We start from the raw sequence: 21,750 nt of genomic DNA on the forward strand, positions 1-21,750 counted from the left end.
TGAGACCGGAACTACCCACCATGGGACACCTCGGGTCAAATTGCTTGTCTTCACCCACCACTCTAGTGAGTGCTGTGCTTGATGAGAAACTGAACCAACCTTCTAAATTTCCTTCTAGTGAAATTTCCTCTGACAGAATCTGCCACTGAAGTTCCCTCGTGTGTAACTGAGCCCATTGAACCATGGGAATGCATACTGTCATGGACCTCAGGAGGGACATTGAGTCCCGTAAGGATATGGTGGGGAGATCTCAAGCTCGAGCCACCAACCCCACCATCTTTTGGATTTTTTCCAAGGGTAGACGACACTCCCGATGGACAGAATCTAGTGTGATGCCAAGATATTCCTGTACCTGGCTTAGTACTAATTTGGATTTTGCCAGGTTCAGAGGCCAGCCCAAGTTTTTTAAAGAACGCATGACCTTCTCTAACTGCGCGTTGCAATGTTGGGGGGGTTGCCAGGAAGTCGTCTAGATATGGGACGATTAGGGTGTCTTGCTCTCTTAAGGTACCTTCACACTGAGCGACGCTGCAGCGATACCGACAACGATGTTGATCGCTGCAGCGTCGCTGTTTGGTCGCTGGAGAGCTGTCACACAGAGCTCTCCAGCGACCAACGATCCTGAAGTCCCCGGGTAACCAGGGTAAACATCGGGTTACTAAGCGCAGGGCCGCGCTTAGTAACCCGATGTTTACCCTGGTTACCGTTGTAAATGTAAAAAAAACAAATACTACATACTTACATTCCAGGTGTCTGGTCAGGTCCCTCACCTTCAGCTTCCAGCACTGACTGAGCGCCGGCCGTAAAGTACAGCGGTGATGTCACCGCTGTGCTCTGCTTTACGGCTGGCCGGCGCTCACCAGTCAGTGCGGGAAGCTGAAGGCGAGGGACATGACCAGACACCAGGAATGTAAGCATGTAGTGTTTGTTTTTTTACATTTACAACGGTAACCAGGGTAAACATCGGGTTACTAAGCACGGCCCTGCGCTTAGTAACCCGATGTTAACCCTGGTTACCAGTGACTACATCGCTGAATCGGCGTCACACACGCAGATTCAGCGACAAAATAAAGTGCTGGACTTTCCCCAGCGACCAACGATTTCCCAGCGGGGGCCTGATCGTTGGTTGCTGTCACACAACGATTTAGTTAACGATATCGTTGCTACGTCACAAAAAGCAACGATATCGTTGTGTGATGGTACCTTTAGGTGAGCAATTACCTCCGCTACTAGTTTGCTGAACACTCGAAGTGCTATGGCCAGTCCAAAGGGAATGATGGCAAATTGGTAATGTTTTATTACCCCCTTGATTTGGACTGCTACCCTGACATTTTTGATAGTCTCTGTAGATGGGGACGGGATAATATGCGTCCTTTAGATCTAGCACAGCCATAAAACAGAGTGGAAAGTCATAGTTACTCACCGATGACGGTGTTTCTCGGAGCCCATGACAGTACTATGGAGAGAGGGGATCCGCCCTTCAGGGACAGGAAACCTACAGATAAAATGGCAGTACCTCTCCCTCGCATCAGTTGGTTTAGAGAGCATCTGAGGACCTCCAGGTTAGTTACAACAGAGAAATAAACCATATTATAACATTTCTTAATAGAGGAACCCCGTGCCTATACTATATTATATAAATTATATGTAATTAAAGGTGCTCACCGCACTTGTAATGGGAGGGAATAAGCGGGTGCTGTCATGGGCTCCGAGAAACAGTTATCGGTGAGTAACTGACTTTCTCGGTCTCCCATGACAGCACTACGGAGAGAATTGCAGAGACCAAGCTTAGGGAGGGACCACTGCCTCAAGAACCCTTCGCTCGAAGGTCAAGTCAGACACAGAGGCTAGATTTAATTTATAGTGTCTAAAAAAGGTTGATGGTGATGACCAAGTGGCCGCTTTGCAGATTTGCTCTATTGATACCTCTGACCTCTCAGCACGAGGTAGCTACTGCTCTTGTGGAATGCGCTCTTATACCATCCGGGATCGTATTCCCTGTGGATGAACATGCCAAAGCTATTGCCTCCTTTATCCACCTTGCCAAAGTACCTTTGGATGCCCGGAATCCTTTTCTGGGACCCTGAAAACAGACAAACAAAGAGCCCTCCTTCCTATACTCCCTGGTGGAATCTAAGTATTGGACTAGACATCTTCTGACATCTAGATTATGGAAGTTCTGCTCTCTTTCATTTCTGGGGTTTGGGCAAAAGGACGGCAGGGACACTTCTTGTGACCTATGGAATTTTGACGCCACTTTTGGCAAATAGGCCGGGTCGGGTCTAAGTGACTATCATCCAATATTTTTGTGAAAGGTGGGTTAGAGGATAGGGCTTGAATGTCACTTATTCTGCGCGCAGATGTTAAAGCTACTAGAAGAATGGTCTTAAGTGATAGTGTTTTAATGGGGATCGTCTCTATGGGTTCAAATGGAGGACCCGTTAATGCCGAGAGGACTAAATTTAGGTCCCACGAGGGCATCTTTTGAGTTAAAGGCTTTGATCTTGTTACTGCCTTAAATCTTATTACCCATGGGTTAGCCGCAATATTTTGGTTATAGAGTGCTCCCAGAGCTGCTATCTGTACCTTAAGAGTACTGACCGCTAACCCCTGTTCCAGACCTTTTTGTAGGAACTCACGTATTTTATCAATTGAAGGCCCATCCTGGACTTTTACCTTGGAGACTGACAAGAATTTTTTCCACGTTTTCCCATATATTTTAGTAGTAATAGGTTTTCTACTTTTTAACAACGTAGCAACTAAGTTGTCTGAGAAACCCCTTTCTTTTAATAGTCTCGGTTCTAAAGCCAGGCTGTCAAATGCAAGTTCGACTCTTGTGGGTGCAAGATCGGTCCTTGCTGTAGCAGGTCTGGTATATTCGGTAGGATCCATGGGTCTGAGACCGATAGCATCCTTAGCCAGGAAAACCATGTCCTTTTTGGCCAGAACGGGGCTATAAGGATCATTTTTATTTTGTCCTCTCTGACTTTCCGAATGACTGCCGGGATCAGAATGATTGGAGGAAAACCACATGTCAGCTTGTGGGTCCAAGGAATCAGAAAGGCATCTAGAGCCTGGGAATTCCCTTCTGGGTTTAGTGAGCAAAATTTGTTTACTTTGTTTTTGGAATTGGCGAATAAGTCTATTGTTGGAGTTCCCCACATTTCTGTGGTCTGGTTGTAGATAGACTGATTCAGGAACCACTCGCCTTGTCTCAACTGGGTTCGACTCAAGTAATCTGCTTTCTCGTTGTTTGATCCCTGAATATGTAGCGCAGAGAGGGATAGTAGATTTTCTTCCGCAAGGCTGATAATTTTGGCGGAGGAACTCAGTGATCGAGACCTTGTTCCTCCCTGGTGATTTATATATGCTACTGTCACTTTGTTGTCCGAAAAAATTCGGACATGATGTCCCCGAATGTAGGTTAGAAAAGATAGAAAAGCACGATGCACCGCCCAAAGTTCTTTTTGGTTCGAGGATGCTGATAGTTCCTGAACTGTCCAGTTTCCCTGAGCCACTGTCTCCCATGTGAGCCCCCCCACCTTCTGGGACTCGCATCGGTTGTTATTACCAGAGATATTTTTGGCACCCAAGGAATTCCCTTTGAAAGATTTTGGTTCTTTCTCCACCAAAGAAGGGAATGAATAACTGAGGAATTTAGGATGACCTGGCTTTCCAAATTGTTTTTTAGTATTAACTGCCACTCTAGTATGTGCCATTGAAGCTCCCTTGTGTGGAATTGTGCAAAAGGTATCGCTGGCAGACATGAAGAGAGAGCCCAGTAGCGACAGTGCCCTCCTTAGAATCATGGAGGGGTTGTGTAGCGTTCGTGCTATCATGGTCAATATATTGTCCTTTTTGGGACCTGGGAGTCGGTATTCTTGAACCTGGGAGTCTAACGTCAGTCCTAGGAACTCCTGTACTTGACAGGGTTCCAACTTTGATTTTTTTTACGTTTATGAGCCAACCCAAGTCTGTCAGAATAGTCATTACTCTGTCTCTCTGTTCCCTGCAACTTTGAGCCGAGTCGCTTGCAATAAGAAAATCGTCCAAGTAAGGGACCATTATAATATTTTGTTCCCTTATGTGGGCCATTATTTCCGCTACTATTGTCGTGAATATTCGCGGAGCAATTGAGATCCCAAACGGGAGGGCCCTGTATTGGAAATTTCTTATTTGTCCCTCTATGGAGACCGCCATCCTCAGAAACTTTTGAGATTGTTCGTGGATGGGCACATGGTAGTATGCGTCGGTTAGGTCTATCACAACCATGTAGCAATTCGGGAAAATGATTTTTATGGTGGACTTTGTTTCCATTTTGAATGTGATTTTTTACATATTTAAGTTTTTTAGATTTATAATCGTCCGAAAAGACCCGTCAGGTTTCGGAACTAGAAACAGGGGAGAAAAAAAAAAAACAGATTTCTGTAGTAGGGAAAAAATTTATTTCTCTAATGCCGCTTGTTCTGCTGCCGAAGTTCTTGTTTTTGTTACTACGTAATTTCAGGGGGGTAAAGAAAGAAAATCTATTTTTAGACCAGATTGTATGAGTTTTAAAATCCAGATGTTGGATATTTTCTTCCAGGCGGGAAGGAATGGGGTGAGTTTCCCCCCCCCCCCCCCCCGTAGGGAGAATGTCATTTGGAGGGCTTTTTGTCGCGGGAAGTGTTGCCGAAAAGGTAACCCCTATCCCTTCTTCCAATTTATCCTGCTCTCTGGGGGGTCTCTGACAAAAAAAAATCTCCGGTTCCGAAAGGACTGTCTGAATGGGGCTGGTCCCAGATTTGGAAACCCCTTTTTGTCTCCAGCTTTCTGGAGGATGTCATCCAAGGTCTCCCCAAACAAGAAATTCCCCTCACATGGGATAGAACATAATTTAGCTTTGTTTGGAGGTCCCCAAGACAACTCTTAAGCCATAAAGTTCTTCTGGCTGCGTTGGAGAGAGCAGCGGCCTTGGATGTTAAGCGCACGGAGTCCGCTGGCGAGTCCGCTAGGAACGTTGCTGCTGCCCTAATTACAGGGATTGAATCTAGCAACTTACTCCTGGGTGACCCATCTTTAATCTGGCTTTCTAGTTGGTCAATCCACACCATTAAAGATCTGGAGGTGCAGGTCGCTGCAACTGCAAGTCTCAAGCTACCCCCAGCCGATTCCCATGCCCCTTTAAGAAAAGTATTCGCTTTCTTATCCAAGGGGTCTTTGAGGGTATCCATATCCTCGAACGGGAGCGTGAATTTTTTCGAGGCTTTGGCCATCGCTACATCCAGTTTTGGTGCCTTGTCCCAGGAAGTGGATGCCTCATCTTCAAAGGGATACTTTCTTTTAAGAGAGGGTACCGAAGAATTTCTCCTATCCGGTTTTTCCCACTCTTTTTTAATCAGTGTCTGGACATTGGGATTTAGTGAAAATGTTCTCCGCTTTTTGTCCCAGACCTCCGAACATTATATCTTGGGCCGTTCTATCGGGTCTGGGATCCTCAACCCCCATAGTAGCCCTAACTGCTCTCACTAGAGTATCCACCTCCTCTAGTGGGAAGCAGTGACGGCCCGAATCTTCATCGGAGGAAGATAGGGAGGAATTAAAATTGTCAGAATCCACGTCCTCAGATGAGGACAGAGTGGGAATATACCGTCTCCTTCACCTTATCCTTCCCTTTTTTGGAAGATGAGAGGGCATTCTGAACCTCGGATCTAATTATCGTTTTAATTTCAGATGCAAAATTCGGGGGTCTCTTCACACAATAAACGTTGAATGCATGATTTACAAAGCTTTTTGTTCCAGGCTACCGGCAAAGCTTTGTTACAGGTGGGGCAGGATCTATTCTTTTTCTCCAGCCTCTTTCCCTAATAAGGGAGAAGAGGGAACACCATTTTAAAATATGCACTTTTACAGAGATCACTCACCATTCGGATGTAGAGGTAGGTACCGGTTCTGGAGGAGGGCCCGGGTCTGGTACAGGAAGCTCTTGAGGAGGAGAGTTGGTCATTGCAGCAGATCTGCTGCGCTGCGTGGAATGACTGCTAGACCCACTTCTCCTGGTAGTCTTAGGGTCTGATTTCCTATGGTGCTGCTGCCTCGGCTGCAGTTCCTGCTGAAGATTGCTGTCCTCCATGCTTGCAGGGAGATTGCACACTTAGTTGTCACACTATCTCCCTATTTGAATCCGGCACCATCCCCGGCGTTCACGGCACTTCCGGCTCCTACGCACATCCTCCAGGGAGAAAAAACTACCCCGCGCGCGGAGATGACCCGGAAGTTCGCTCTGGAAATGTGGCAGGCGGCCATCTTTCTACACCCGGAGCGTGCGCTTATCAGCACAGGAGCTCTGGGTGATCCAGCGCCCCTTCCTCCCTCAGAGTCGGCGGCGATTCTCCCTCCGCACACCCTGAAGAACCCCTCGGTTCCAGCGGTGGCGGCTTCGAGTGCCGGACGAGCCGCGGCAGGAGCCTCCCCGCTGCCGGAACCCGACTGCCCGGTCCATGATATGGCGTCTTCTTACAGGTACCACCGAAAAGAGGTTCCCCGTCAGGGACAGGAAACCAACTGATGCGAGGGAGAGGTACAGCCCTTTTATCTGTGGGTTTCCTGTCCCTGAAGGGCGGATCCCCTCTCTCCGTAGTGCCGTCATGGGAGACCGAGAAACACTTTCACTTCTGTTTTTATTGTTTTCATTTTGAATGGCTGCACTTTTTAGGTGTTTGTTCAGATTCTTTAGGTTTATAATTGTCAGGTAGGACCCACCTGGTTTCTTTCTGAGGAAAAGGTGAGAGTAAAACCCTTTTCCTCTTTCTTGGAGGTGATCCTCCTTCCCAACAGCCCCCGAAACTTCTTGTTCTATAGCTAGCTGTTCCTCTATTGTGGATCTCACAAGATGTTATCAGGAAGGATGGTTGACGGAGGATGTGGGATTTGAACTTTAGTTCCAGTTTTATTATGTAAAGTATCCAGGAACTGTTGGTCATTTTATCCCAGGCTGAGAGAGAGGGACAACTTTCCCCCCACCTGGGGCAAGAGTTCATTGGGAGGTTTTTTTTTTGTTTTTGTTTTTTTTATCAGTGGGGTTTTAGCTGAATATGAACCCCTTCTTATTCTTTTTGTCTCCCCATCTATCTTGTGTTCTTGGTGTCTTTCTACGGATAAACCTCTTACTCCGAAACAGTCGATTGTAGGATGGGTAAGAGGATAGGGAAGGACTTTCTTATCCCCGCCTTATCCAGGATGTCGTCCAGGGTGGAACCAAATAGGAACTCTCCCTCACAGGCAAATTTTTTAGATGCCTTGGTGATGGCCACATCTAGTTTGGGTGCTTTTTCCCCAAAATGAGCAAGTCTGGTCCTCGAATGGGTATGTTCTTTTGGGTGTAATTAGGGTCTTTCTTACGGGTTTTTTCATTCCTTTTTAATCAAGGCCTGGATTTTGTCATTAAGCGGGAAGGCTCTCCTTTTCTTCTGTTCAAGACGCCCGAACATAAAATCTTTAACTGATTTTTTTGGGTGAGGATCAGTTAATCCCATGGTGTTCATAACTGCCTTAACGAGGCTGTCTCCTCTAGCAGAAAGCAACTGCGACCCCCAGTGTAAGATGAAGATTATGTTGATGAATTAGAGGTATCTGAATCCCCTTCTTCACTATCTGCATCACTAGACCTAGATTCAAGGGACCTGTATCTGGCCTTCCTTTGCTTTTTACCGTCCTGAAGGGACCTAAAAGGTGTCCTCCACCTAGGTTTTAATTAGTGATCTAAGTTCTGTTGCAAATCCCAGAAGTCCTTCAGACTGTTTGTTCTATACATGAGCTGCTGAGTCTTTTTTCCAACGTGGAGGGAAAAATCTTCCCTACAGAGCGCACAGATCCTGTGTTTGGACTTCCCTGAACACAAAAAATAGGGCCCTGTTAGCAGCGAACTTTCACGAAGATCACTCACCACCTGGCGGACCAATTAGTACCGGTTGGGGATAATCCGTATCTGCTGTAGGATTCTCCCTTACGCCGGACGCCATGCTGGAGCCTTTGCTGTGCTGGGATCCTGAGCGTCCTTTCCCGGTGGTGTCATGTTGTTGGTGGTGGGAAGCCTGTTTCCCCTTCACCTGGGGCTGCAGTTTTTGCTGCTGCTGCTGTGGTGATCTGGACTGTGGGGATTTCAACTCCGGCAGGTCCAGATCGCTCATGGTTCCTGGGGAACGCTGGCCGAGCTCCATTAGAAGCACCAGGCCAGAGCACTGTTCCCCTTAAGTAGTGCTGTGACTGGATTACCCAGTCCTACCTCACGCCAGAGCGCCATTATGCCCTGCTCGCTGACCGGTTAACCAGTCATGCCTTGCACCTATTCGAGTCATCGCGCTTGCACATGTGCACCGACCGGCTCCCAGAGGTGCTTTGTGGCGACGCCACCACCGACAAAGACGCGCTTCTCCGCGTGTGCTTCCTGGTTTCCGGCCCCCGGGGGACCCAGTGACAGCAGCCTTCCTTCTGGGGGAGGCAGCTCCTGATGCCGCTCACCCGGAGGGACCTCCGTGGTGGCATGCTGCCGACGACCTGTCGCCATGAAGAGGATTTTTGGGAGAGGCGGTCTCGCGGTCCTCTTCCCTGCCGCCTCTCCCCGCACACCCTAGAGGCTCACTAACCCCCAACGGTGGCGCTTCAGGTAACCACGCCAGCCAAGGCAGGGAACCCCTGCTGCCTGGATTGGTCTGACTGGCCCCGGCATCCCACGATGATTCTAGGTAAGCTTTATGCTGCAGGTTCCCGATCAAGGACAGGAAACCAAACTGATGCGGGAGAGAGGTACCGCCTTTTTATCTGTAGGTTTCCTGTCCTTGATGGGTGGATCCCCCCTCTCCGTGGTGCCGTCATGGGGACAGAGAAATTTACATTTTATTCTTATCTTCATAGATCATGTTGGCTAGTTATTGTAGAAACACTTTTGCAATTTACAGCTTATTAAAATTTGCAGCTGTTTGAGATAAAACACTTTACAGCTTGTTGCCTAGGAGACAGACCACTGCTGAAGCTAGCCAGGATGAAGACATGTCTGCACACTCCAGCGATCCTGCCAGCTTCACAACAGAGCTTACAAGTTCAATATAAAAAAAAAGTCTTGCAGTAGTTCTCTGCACTAAAGGCAAAGTTAATATCTCAAAAAAAGTAAAAGCAGTAAATTGACATATAGCTTGTATTTACAAGAACTGACATTTATAAAGATGCAAATAACCCTTTAATGGGATGTGTGATCTTTGTTTAGCGCTAACTGTTGCTCTAGCTGATCTAGGTAAAAATATTGCACCGAATTGCTGAAGAATTTAGAATGCAGAGGGCGAAGTTGCCAAAAATTGGAGGATTTGCAGGCAAGGCATGCCTACTATGCATTATATTTGCTTTTGGCATACAATTATAGTGCATGCAAATCCTCTCTAACCTGCACAAGAATCAGAGTTATAAAGAAATAGGTTGCTCAAAAAGGTACAAAGATTTCAACCATACAACATTAAGAAAAAAAAAAAAGTCCCAATGATTGACAAAATACCTGGGAAGCAAATTGTTGAGCCAAAACAGCACTGTTCGTTTGGAAATTGCACTGAATGTCTGAATGGATGTTCAGAACCACGACTTGATTCTGCAGACCTTTCACAAGAAAAATCATGGGTGGTGGGATGGGAAGAAGGAGGAGAGAAAAATGAGGGAAAAAAACGGCGGTAAGACAAGGATAATGAGAAGGTTAACACAAGTTTAAAATAATTAATGGCCATATTTACAGATGTAACCCCACCTCGGCCATGTGTGGCATATCCTCCGGTAGTTAATTCCCCCTGGATGTGCCATAAATGCTCAAGGTAAACAAACCTCTTAAAACTTATTTTCTTCTTAAAGTGATGGCTTAGAATTAGAATTTTGCCATTAATGTTACCAATGGGGGAGGGGGGTAGACGACTAAAGTCTGACCTCTGGGTATGTGGATGCAGCACTAAATCTGTGCTATACCGACCCCCAAACCAGTCACAAAGTGATAGCATATTCTATTGTTAAATCACTTAATTTGTAATGTTTACATCTAATGGTCACCCAAAAATCCTTTATTTTGGGGGTCTGAAGAATTAGGAAGCAACAGTTACAAATGACAGGGGTAAAAGTAAATTGACAATAATAGTGGTATTGTAAAATTTGTCACACAGGATAAGGTATACCATCTTAATTGGCTTTTTCTTTAACTGAGCCACTGGGTGCTGCCATTTTTGTTTGCTGGCGTCAGAGCACCCCTGACATGAGCAGTTTACAGCAGTAGGTGGAGCCCAATGCCATTTTACTGAAGCCCAGCAAAAAAATGCCCTGACTACAATTTCTCTCCACCTGATAGGGATGTGATCTCAGCAGTTTTTGTTTTTTTTTAAATAATTTTTCATACCATTAATTAGAACGCAGTGCTCGGACTAGCTAGCTCCCGAGCTTGACAGAGGCATGTATTTTTATTCAGCTGCCACACTTGGGTTGGGAAAGCCACTAGCCAGTACGAGCATTACGTTCTGATTTATACCTTCATTTGATTGCGTCCTTCCTGAGAGTCACCTAATAAGAGTCAGATGAACTTAGAATTGAAGATGGGAACCGTTCATACCCGCTCCATGGTCACAAACCTGCTGCAAAAGTACATTCCATCTGAGGGTTAGAGCACCATGCAGCTGTCCAGGCACTCGAGAACTGGAAATTGTACACCACTTCTGGACTTAAATCTAAAAAGAAAGATCGTTACTTTATTTGAACTTTTGTTTTCCCCATAAAAAAAAAAAAAAAATCCTTAATGGACTTTCAATATTTCAACATCCACACAGGTGTAGGGAATGGGAATTCTTTAAATTAAAATGTAAAAGGAAAATTCTACATATTTACTTTTAAAAGGATCAATAAAAAAATAAAAATAAACCAAAAGAATACTACCATCTTCAGACCTTCCAAAACGGCTTGCTGGGATAAGACTGATGCGGCCTGGGGCAGATGGTTTTCCAAGAAAACAGATTCTGAATGCCTATTAAGGACTAGTAGTAGTAGTATTTCAGCAGGTCACTGGAATGATACCCAGATATAAAAGACCATGCCAATGCTGGGACTACTTTAGCAATGTAAAAGGATACAAAACATGTGAATCTTGTACATTCATTGAGGCCCAACATGCCGTAATCACCTTTGGGGAAAAATATAAAAATACATACATTACAGCTTTAAAGAAACCCACCACCGAGTTACAATCTCCATGTGTTAGATTTAAAATTTTAATTACCATCTCAGCAAAATATCACCTACCCAGAGACACGTGCCTGCCATGGCTCACTCCTAATCTACCCTTACACCCATACCATGCTGGGTGATCTGACGCAATAACCCCGTTACCAGCATTAATTTTTCTTTTAACCCCCCCAGGGTGTAAGGGATAAGTTGGGTGGTTTTGGACATGAAGGGAAACTTCGTGCTTACAGAAGATCCAAATAAAAAAAAAAAAAAAAAAAAAAAAGAAGTGTCATAATTGCAGTTTTGTCAACTGTCTATTTATAAAAATTACCAACCATTTACTAAATCAAAAACATGATCCCAGAGTGCCAGCACATTACCTTCTGATTGCTGAAAAATAGAGTCTCGTGATTCTCCACTGTTGGGATATCTTTCCAGAGCCCATTAAGTTCCAGAAGGCCATATTTACAATATCCATTATCCAAGTCATTCACCGAAAATAACCTTTGACCTGACGAGTCAGTCTGACGGATAGACAGGATGGACGTTACAGCAGAATACAGGCGACACACGTTTATAACATCAGAAATGGTCACTACATTTAGCCTCATCTACAATAAAAAGAAACTTACGATAATGAATTCACAGTTGTGCGTGTCCTCAGCGAGCGGCTCGGGGTTAATGATGGAGACATCCTTCTTCTGCATGCAGCTTATCTTCAGCTCATGCATGCGTCTACAGGCCGGGAAAGAAAGACATTAAGCGCGTACAGGTACAACATGTTACATATATACACTACGTGATGGTATAGGCAAAATCAGGATAGGTTTATGTAATGGGTGCATCAGGACTGAGATTGTATAATCCTGGAATAAGAGGTTATCACCCATCCACAGCCCCTCGACAATAGTCAGGATGAAGCAGCCGCGTGTGCTAGACTGCGCCTCCCATCATAGTCTATGGGACTGCTGCAGAAAGTGCTGTACAGCAATATGCAGTCATTTCCCTTTAAAACTAATCAAGCTGGCTAGACAAGTTTGAAACTTTTAATAGGCTACTACCAGGCTAGTGAATAATTAAGAAAATATACACACTTAATGTATTAACCCCTTCAAGTCGCGGCCCTTTTTCATTTTTGCGTTTTCGTTTTTCACTTCCCTCCTTCCCTGAGCCATAACTTTTTTATTTTTCTGTCAATATGGCCATGTGAGGGCTTAATTTTTGCGGGACAAGTTGTACTTTTGAACAACACCATTGGTTTTACCATGTCTTACTAGAGAATGGGAAAAAAATTCCAAGTGCGGTGAAATTGCAAAAAAAGTGCAATCCCACACTTGTTTTGCTATTATGATTCTCTAGGTCATTACGAGTTCATAGACACCTAACATGTCTAGTTTATTTTTTATCCAAGTGGTGAAAAAAAATTCCAAACTTTGCTTAAAAAAAAAAAAAAAAAAAAAGTGCCATTTTCCGATACCCGTAGCGTCTCCATTTTTCGTGATCTGGGGTCAGGTGAGGGCTTATTTTTTGCGTGCCGAGCTGGTGTTTTTAATGATACCATTTTTGCGCAGATACGTTCTTTTCATCGCCCGTTATTGCATTTTAATGCAATGTTGCGGCGACCAAAAAAACGTAATCCTAGCGTTTCGGATTTTTTTCTCGCTACACCTTTTAGCGATCAGGTTAATGCTTTTTTTTAATTGATAGATCGGGCGATTCTGAATACGGCGATACCAAATATGTGTATGTTTGATTTTTTTTATTGTTTTATTTAGGATGGGGCGAAAGGGGGGTGATTTAAACTTTTATATTTTTTATATTTTTTTCATATTTTTAAAATAGGGATTTTTGTGTACTCACCGTAAAATCCTTTTCTCCGAGCCATTCATTGGGGGACACAGACCATGGGTGTATGCTGCTGCCACCAGGAGGCTGACACTAAGTAATACAAAGAAAAAGTTAGCTTCTCCCCTGCAGTATACACCCTCCTGCTGGCTCCCAGCTAACCAGTTCGGTGCAAAAGCAGTAGGAGATCAATAACGACATAAGCGTAAAGCATGTCACATTATATATAAGAGTATAACATATCAAAAGATAAAAACAAAGCATAAGCTAATAACAGGGTGGGAGCTGTGTCCCCCAATGAATGGCTCGGAGAAAAGGATTTTACGGTGAGTACACAAAAATCCCTATTTCTCCTTCGCCTCATTGGGGGACACAGACCATGGGACGTCCCAAAGCAGTCCCTGGGTGGGGACAACATCACTTCAGGCCGTGTAGCCGCTACTTACAAGTGCGCCACCGCGGCCTGCAAAGTCCACCTGCCCAGACTCACATCTGTGGAAGTGAGTGAATTATAGTGCTTCAAGAATGCATGCGGCCTGGAGGAATTCGCAAGCCTGCGGTCGTGCTTGCCGACGTCTGGCGCCTAGAGCCCTCAGACAGGGAGATAGGCTGGCATCTAGCGCGAAAGGACTCCTGGATGGAGAAAAGAATCCACCGGGCTAACGTGGCCGAAGAAAAACGGCTAAACCCTTCCTGCGACAGTCAGGAAGCCTACTTACCATCGAAAAACCCGAGTAAAATGTCCAACCTTTGGAAGGACGTCGTCCTCGATACGTACCCACTCGGAGCACTCGCTTCTTCCAGATTATGGAGAACCCATTCCGCTTTGTGGACTAGAGCCGAAGGAGATGAGAGGACGATGCCCCTGCAACAGTGGAGATATAATACCCCTTGGCAACGAGGGAAGGGGATGGCTAGAGGGCAACCTTGCCTTGAAGGTAATAAGGAAAAAAGATAAAGAACAGAGCGTCGAGATCTGAAGACTCATCAGGAGGACAAGAGCGCAGAGAAAGAAGGGGAGAGACCCTCCCTGATAGAAAAGTCTATCCGGATCAGAAAAGGAGTCCACTGTAAGATGCCCAGGACCATTAAGGTCCCACGGATTTAACGGTACGCGGTAGGGAAGAACTACAGGTTGAGGCCTGCAAGAAAGACCATATTTCCAGCTTGAGACAATAAGCCGGAAAAATACTAGTACCGCAAGCGTGAAAAAAACCTGACATGGTCAGTGCGGGTCTCCCGGGATCACTGGGGCCCTACCCGCTTCTGAAAAGGTTTCAGACGCAGTGGAAGAGGGGTTATGGAAATTGGTACCATGGAAGAATAGATCATGCACTGCAATGGTCTTGGATCGCGAGGCCAAACCATGAACTGGAGTACATTGGCGTTCAGTTTGGACGCCATCCGAACTACCTCTGGAGTACTCCAGTGAAGGCAGGTCCGATGGAAGATTTCCGAGTGAAGTTCCCACTCACTTGAGGAAAAACCCGGACGGCTGAATATGTCTGCCGCCCAGTGTTCTACTCCAGGGAATGTACTGTTGAGATCACCGAAGATAGAACTCGGCCCATCAGAGAGTGCGAGGTACCTTAGCCATGGCGCTTGACTGAGGGTACTTGCTAGATGGCTAACTTGGGGCACAGCCGAGGCATTATCCAACTGAAGACCCGCCAGAAGGCAGAGGGCCTGCTGAAGGAATAGCCGTACCGTTCGGATCTACAGAGAGATGATCGGGAGAAGAAAACTGGCAATGGTATCTCCCAATAGCCTTTGGGCCAGGAGAAGGCTCTGGAAGAGAAAGGAGCTCAGAGACTACCCTTTGAGAGCCTGATTGACTTGCAGAAAATGAGCGCAGCGAAGGAAACTGCTTCCGTAGACGTCCTTTCCCTCAGAACCCTCCTAGCGAATTGAAAGAACCGAGGGAATGAGAGATCGAGTGCGCAAGCTCCCTGTAGAAGGGCCACGACCTAGACCCGAGAGAGAATAACCATCCTTCTTGGGCAGGATCATCCTCAAAGAGGATCTGCTGGGCTGAGAATGAGGAAAAAAACAAAAAAAAAAAAAAAAAAAAAACTTGTCTAAGTTTAGCTGCTAGCCCAATAGAGAGGTAATTGCAAGTGATATGGACGACTCAGCGTAGTCCTAGGAGAGCGGCTACAAAGTCGACCAAATAGGGCAGGACAACCATGCTTCTAAGGTGCAGGAAGAACATGACAACCGTCATGACCCTTGCGACCACTCTGGTGTGGTAGCCAGGCAGAAGGGCCAGGTCGTGAAAATACTGTTCGCGAATGGAAAGGCGAAGAGATTATAGTAGAGAGGAGAAATAGGTATGTGAGGGTAAGAATCCCGAATGACGATGGATGCCAGAAAACAACCACGTTTCTCTGTTGAAGTAGTGGCTGAGAGGAGGAACTCCATCCGAAAAAAGAAAGGGCCCTGTCAAAGGTTGTTAGAAGTTTGGGGTCCAGGAATGGAGATACTTTTCATTCCCTCCATTTTGGAACCAAGATCCCTTAGATCTAGACTGTCCTGGCCAATGCTTCCACTGCTGGTTGAGCCTGAAGAAGAGATACGATCCCTTGCTAGTCTCCCGCTCAGAAGATTTGATTGGCCAGCTATACTGTGGAACGAAGTAGATAAGGTCTGGGACCCGGAGACTTTCATTCTCTCCCTTTGGTCAAGCAACCCATGTGGCGGCTAAGGAAGGGTAGAGCGCTGAACCCGAAACCACAAGACGGAACGAACTAGATTTGCTATCCGACCGTCTGTGGAATCTTAATTGATGATACACCTGCCAGGATACTGGTAGGAATACCGCAAGAAATTCTGCCCGGCGAGTCTGCCAAGTGACAGAATGCGGGACTGTAACCAGCAGGTCTCTGCCATCGTCGTGCAGAGAAGAAAATAAGGAAAAACCTCGATCCACCATCTTCTTAACAGGGAAGTGGAGAGGAATCGTCCACTTTCTTGCATCTGACACAAAGGGGGGAAAACCTCCTTGTTGGGACGCCACAAATGTGGACGCCACATCCCCAGAATTGAGGTTTCCGAGTGGACAGGGCAGGTTGTGGCGATAGACCTGGATGCAGAAGAAGATACATGGAGGCGACACTCCGTGTGCTCGTCTGTTGAAGGTGTGGGGGGAAATCGGAGCCCTTTAAGGGACCCGTCACCCATAAAATTCCGACCAGGTATGGTATCCTACTTAGAGGTCTTCCAGTGCATCACCGTCAAATGTTGATGGAGATTTTCTAGAACCTGTACGTTTTTCTAGAATACTTGCGGCCCCTGCTAGCCGACGGCTCCCATTGTAGGAGAGGGAGCATGTGAGTGCTCCAGAGCTCAGTTAGGGTGACCAGCTTAGGATAGATGATGTGCCCTTAAGACCAGTAAATACTGGTCATGCGCCTTTAAGGCTAGGGGTTACTGGCCATGAGCCTTTAAGACCAGGGAATACTGGTCTTGTGCCTTTTGTAAGATGACATACTGTTCATGTGCCTTTAAAAGCAGGGCATGCTGAAATCCAGGAGATAATGGTCATGTGCCCTTAAAACCAGGGTATGCTGGTCATTTGCGTTTAGGACCAGGGCGTACTGGTCCTGAGCCTTTAAGTCCAGGGCATAATGGTCACGTGCCTTAAAGACCAGGGCATACTGGTCGTGTGCCTTTAAAAGCCAGGGCATACTGGACATGAGCCTTTAAGACCAGGGCATACTGGTCATGTGCCTTGAAAACCAGGACGTACTAGTCATGTGCCTTTAAGACCAGGGCATACTGGTTATTGCGTTTAAGACCAGGGGATACTGGTCACGTGCCTTTAAGACCAGGAAATACTGGTCACGTGCCTTTAAGACAAGGGCATACTGGTCATGAAAGGAATGTTGGAACAAGTGCCTTAAAGACCAGCAAAGCTGGTAATGTGCCTTTAAGAACAAGAATGCTGGTCATGCTCCTTTAAGACCAGGGATGCTGGTCATGTGCCTTTAAGACGAGGGCATACTTGCCATGTGCCTTTAAGACCAGTGCCTACTGGCCCTGTGCCTTTAAGACCAGGGCATACTGGCCTGATTAAGTACTAAGGAAAAGGAGACCGGCTTCTGGCAGAGCAGAGAATGCTGGGGATGTGACCCTTTTAAAACTAGGGGACCCTTAAGACCAGGGAATGCTGGTCCTGGGTTTAATAAAAAGGCATGGAAAGCTGGGGATGCACCTATGGACCCAGCGACTACCGGGCAGAGTATTAAATACCAGGGAATGAGTCACCAGGGAATGAGTCACCAGGGAATGAGTCATGAGAGCTTCATTGCTGGGAACTCACAGCTCTCTGTTTGCAAGCCTGCACACTGTACCATACATTCTGTAGTGTGCAGGAGCACCAGAGATTGCAGCCTTAAGTATATAAAAAACAGGGAAAGCTAGTCCCTTAATGCTGCCGGGATGCGTGCCAGAAGGGGGAGATATTGGGGCGATTCACCTTACTCAGGTTCTGAGTCCCCCGTCTGGAATAGCGCTGACTTCAGCGCTGAAAAACCGCCGGCCGCAGCCCCCTCCAGAAGAAATAGTGACCGCAATGGAGGAGGAAGAAGATGGCCGCCGAGATCTCGTCTGGAACGAGAAGCGCCTGAATAGGGGGGCGGAGCCGCTAGAAGGGAGCAAGCGGTGGGCGGGGCTTCCCGGGATGCGGCCTAAACAGGGCAGAAGCCGGGGACTAAATTTATGGCTTCGGCCGGCGCGCACCCGCAGACTGAGGGGAAAAGTGCCGCGAAGCTCTGTGGGGACCCAGTCGCTATGGAGCCCTCCTCTGACCGCCGGAAAACCCAAATCTCACGGAGCACTTACCCCAATATGGAGGGGGTGGCAGATGCTGCAGGTAGGAGCTGTGCCCGGGTAGATAAGACGGTGCAGGGTTGGGGAGCCTCCATCCACCATCCCTGCAGAAGAGGGGTGGAGAGGAACCGTCTGCCTCCTTCCATCATCCGCTTTTTCAGTGGTGATGCAGTGGGGGCTGCTCGGACGCCACGCTGGAAGGTGCCTCTGTACAGCCGAGGGTAAAACCTGGTGGACAGGGCTGAATGTCCGGCAATAGGCCTGGCTGCAGAAGAGGATACTGAAGGTGAAACTCCAGTGCTCGTCTTGATAAGGGAGGGGGGAGATCGGTGCCCTTGAAGGGGCCCGTCGCCCCTAAAATCAGCTCAGGCAGTGGCTTCCCACGTCGCAGGAGAGGATACGGAGAGGTAAAACTCCCGTGCTCGCCTGTTGATGGTTCGAGGAGATCGGAACATGAAAGAATCCGTCGCCCCATTCGACCGTAGTAAAAAGTTAAAAAAGAGTTCTTTGGGTCTGAATAGCAGACCCGTCCGTGTGCCTCCTACGGACACTAAGCAAGAACTGGTTAGCTGGGAGCCAGCAGGAGGGTGTATACTGCAGGGGAGGAGCTAACTTTTTCTTTGTATTACTTAGTGTCAGCCTCCTGGTGGCAGCAGCATACACCCATGGTCTGTGTCCCCCAATGAGGCGAAGGAGAAAACATTTTTTTTTTTTTTTACTTGTGCCATGCTTCAATAGCCTCCATGGGAGGCTAGAAGCTGGCATAGCCTGATCGGCTCTGCTACATAGCAGCGATCATCAGATCGCTGCCATGTAGCTGAAATGCAGGTGTGCTGTGAGCGCCGACCACAGGGGAGCGCTCACAGCAGGCCTGCATCAGTCACCATAGAGGTCTCAAGGACCTCTATGGTTACCTTCCTGATGCATCGCCGACCCCCGATCATGTGACAGGGGTCGGCGATGACGTCATTTCCGGCCGCCCGGCCGGATGCGGTAGTTAAATGCCGCTGTCTGTGTTTGACAGCGGCATTTAACAGGTTAATAGCGGCGGGTGAATAGCGATTTCACACGCCGCTGTTGCGCGCACATGTCAGCTGTACAAAACAGCTGACATGTCGCGACTTTGATGCGGGCTCACCGCCGGAGCCCACATCAAAGGGGGATTCACGGCATGCGCAGTACATGTACGGAGCATGTCGTGGAAGGGTTAAATAAAGTGTTAATTGTGATGACAAAACTGCAATAATACAATTTTTGGAATACATACACAATAAACATCTAAATTAATATAAAATGTATGCACTAAGCACCTATTGCGTTTGGTCTCCTAATTAGCAATATGAATTTTAGCTTCATATTATATACATTATGTCCCATATTTATCTTTTGCTTTTTTTTATCCTTTTGTGGGAGTTGGTTGCTTTTTAATACCATATTCAGCAAAATGGCGCACACCATTCATGAATTTGGGGCCAAGTACAAAAAGAAAAAAAAGAAAAAAGGGCAACTAAATGTTGGTAAACTAAGATTACTACACCAGGGAAAGAGTAGAGTGGTATCAAATCTGCTTAAAAGTTGCAACTAATGAAAGCATCTGACACACACACTGATGGATCAGGGCCTTAGACGCACTTATTTTTACACCGTGTGTGGTCTCCTTCTATACTGCATGCATCATATCTGATTTTAATTGATTAAGTGCGGTCACTTTATCATCTCTTGTATGTAATTGTTCGAATAGTATGGATGTTAAGATGCCTCCACTGGTATGCGCCAATTAGAGGCATCTTCGATTTGTGCATAGTTTATAATGATGTGTCTGGTGACTTTATACAGATTTTTCACACCTGCAGTAGGTCGTAGAGGGTAGCAAACCAATCTGTTGTTTACGAAGTAGCAATGAGGCGTTGCATCCAAGTCTGCTCGATTTCTGCATGAAATGATTGCAACAGATGTTAGGCAATATAGGCATTAAAAAAAAAAAATAAATAAACCTCAAGACTTTTAGACACATAAATTACCTAGTACAAGTATATGAAGGGGGAAAAAAAAAAAAAAAAAAAAAACACAAGATGCTTTTCTATTGTTGACATGCCATCATGCATAGTGTTACATGCTAGAGATGAAGTTCAATGGATGTCCCTAAGGCCCCTTTCACACTTCAGTTTTTTTGCTGTCAGTCGCAATCCCTCAAATTTTGAAAAAAAAACGGATCTGGCAACTGATGCCGCCGGATCAATTTTTTTCTCAGAATTGCATTAGCGACGGATGGCCTCACGTTTCATCCGTTGTTCGCCGGATCCGTCGAAAATTGTTTGCCCGGTGACAACGGACAAAGTAACGTTTTTTGTGTATATCGAAAAAACAGACAGCGGCAGAAGCGATGTTCGTGGTGCTGTTATGCATATGACAGCGGGTCAAACACTAATGTCGGACGCTCCATTCAGGTGAATGGGGATCGGGTCCGCTCTGCTGGATTACACGCTGCATGAACGCATCATGCAGCCTGCCATCTAGATGTAGCAGAGCCGAGTGTGATGTCACATCCGGCTCTCCTTGACTTTTCTGCAGCAAATAAAAGAAAAGTCAACCTTGCGTATTTGCAGAGTTTTTTCACCACCCATTCAAGTCAATAGGTGGAAAACACTGAAAAAACGATGAAAGTAGTGACATAAAATACTGATCAAACAAAAACCCAATGTGTGTGCATGAGATTTCTGAAATCTCATAGGCTTTGCTGGTACTGTAAAAAGCAGCCAAAAATTAGCATTAAAACAAAGCAGCAAAAACACCCTGTGTGAACTTACCCAAAGACAATACATGCATTTTTCCCACCACACATCCATCAATGGAAAAAAGCAAAACAAATGACAACTAAGCAATTCTTCAAGTATAAAGCCATAAAAAGATTCACCTTCCTATTCTTATCTTCTTCCAGGTGCTTGAGCCTCTTCATCTCCATTACCCTCTTAACTATCCCCTCTGTTGTCAGGGGATTACAGTTATTGTGTCCTGGTAGTAATCGAAAGTATCTGTTCTTTTCAGAATCATAGTAAAAACCTGGAAGGTCTAAAAAGACACCATAAACTCCATTTAGATTTTTATAAGTCAAAGTTGCAGATATAAAACAGACTGATCTCCGCTTACAACCTATCCTTGGGAGAATCTGATGGTGTCCTCCAGTCATAGTCAGGCTGATGCTTTAATGTGAGGTTAATAAATCCCGAAACAAGTGTTAGACTTACCATATACATTAACTATCTGGGGAGATCCATCGTATCATGACTATGACCCTTTATGTGCCACCTCCTGAATAGTACAGCCTCACCGAATACATCCTTAGGATAGATCAATATCAGTTTTGTGAGGATCCAGCAACCAGCTGTTTGCTTCCATCTGTGGCAGGACCCTCCATGTATGGAGTCGGGACCCCGCATGGTCTCAGATACTGCAACTCTGATCTCACTCACTTCAATGCAAACAGTCGATTAAGGCTCCGAAAAGTTTGAACCTCCAGTCAATCACTTCCCTAATGGATAGCTTTCCAAAAAAAAAAGTTATGTATAACCCCTTTATATTGATAGTACAAAGATCACAGCATATCACAAACCAGGATTAGGAAAGCATGTGATCCCCGGGGGTCCGACTGCCAGGACATGAAAATAAGCCTTGTGCGACAATCATGTGTGCATGGACCGCGGCACCATTTATAGTCTATGGGACCAACGACAACAGCTGAGCAATATATTAAAACCATAAAGGGGATTATATTTTGTACAATTTCCCAATACAACTCCTCTCTAACGGAGCAAGCTGGATTGTTGACCATTTACAGAGCAGCAGTTGTAGTCTGGCATC

The 21,750-nt window shown here is 46.1% G+C and overlaps 1 protein-coding gene across 3 annotated transcripts in view; it reads right to left on the reverse strand.

Annotated features, from left to right (window-relative positions):
- DCAF4 (DDB1 and CUL4 associated factor 4) overlaps nucleotides 1-21,750 on the reverse strand; it is a 58,560-nt gene that overhangs the window by 19,172 nt on the left and 17,638 nt on the right. For all 3 annotated transcript variants that reach the window (XM_069731265.1, XM_069731248.1, XM_069731257.1), the window contains exons 4-11: nucleotides 20,807-20,961; nucleotides 19,740-19,822; nucleotides 11,850-11,952; nucleotides 11,598-11,741; nucleotides 11,124-11,173; nucleotides 10,930-11,009; nucleotides 10,629-10,724; nucleotides 9,524-9,621 (exon numbers count right to left, since the gene is read on the reverse strand). In XM_069731265.1, the coding sequence (XP_069587366.1) occupies nucleotides 9,524-9,621; nucleotides 10,629-10,724; nucleotides 10,930-11,009; nucleotides 11,124-11,173; nucleotides 11,598-11,741; nucleotides 11,850-11,952; nucleotides 19,740-19,822; nucleotides 20,807-20,961 (809 nt within the window). The remainder of the gene's footprint in view (nucleotides 1-9,523; nucleotides 9,622-10,628; nucleotides 10,725-10,929; nucleotides 11,010-11,123; nucleotides 11,174-11,597; nucleotides 11,742-11,849; nucleotides 11,953-19,739; nucleotides 19,823-20,806; nucleotides 20,962-21,750) is intronic.

This window comes from Ranitomeya imitator, chromosome 1 (assembly GCF_032444005.1).
Source record: "Ranitomeya imitator isolate aRanImi1 chromosome 1, aRanImi1.pri, whole genome shotgun sequence".
Lineage (NCBI taxonomy): Eukaryota > Metazoa > Chordata > Amphibia > Anura > Dendrobatidae > Ranitomeya > Ranitomeya imitator.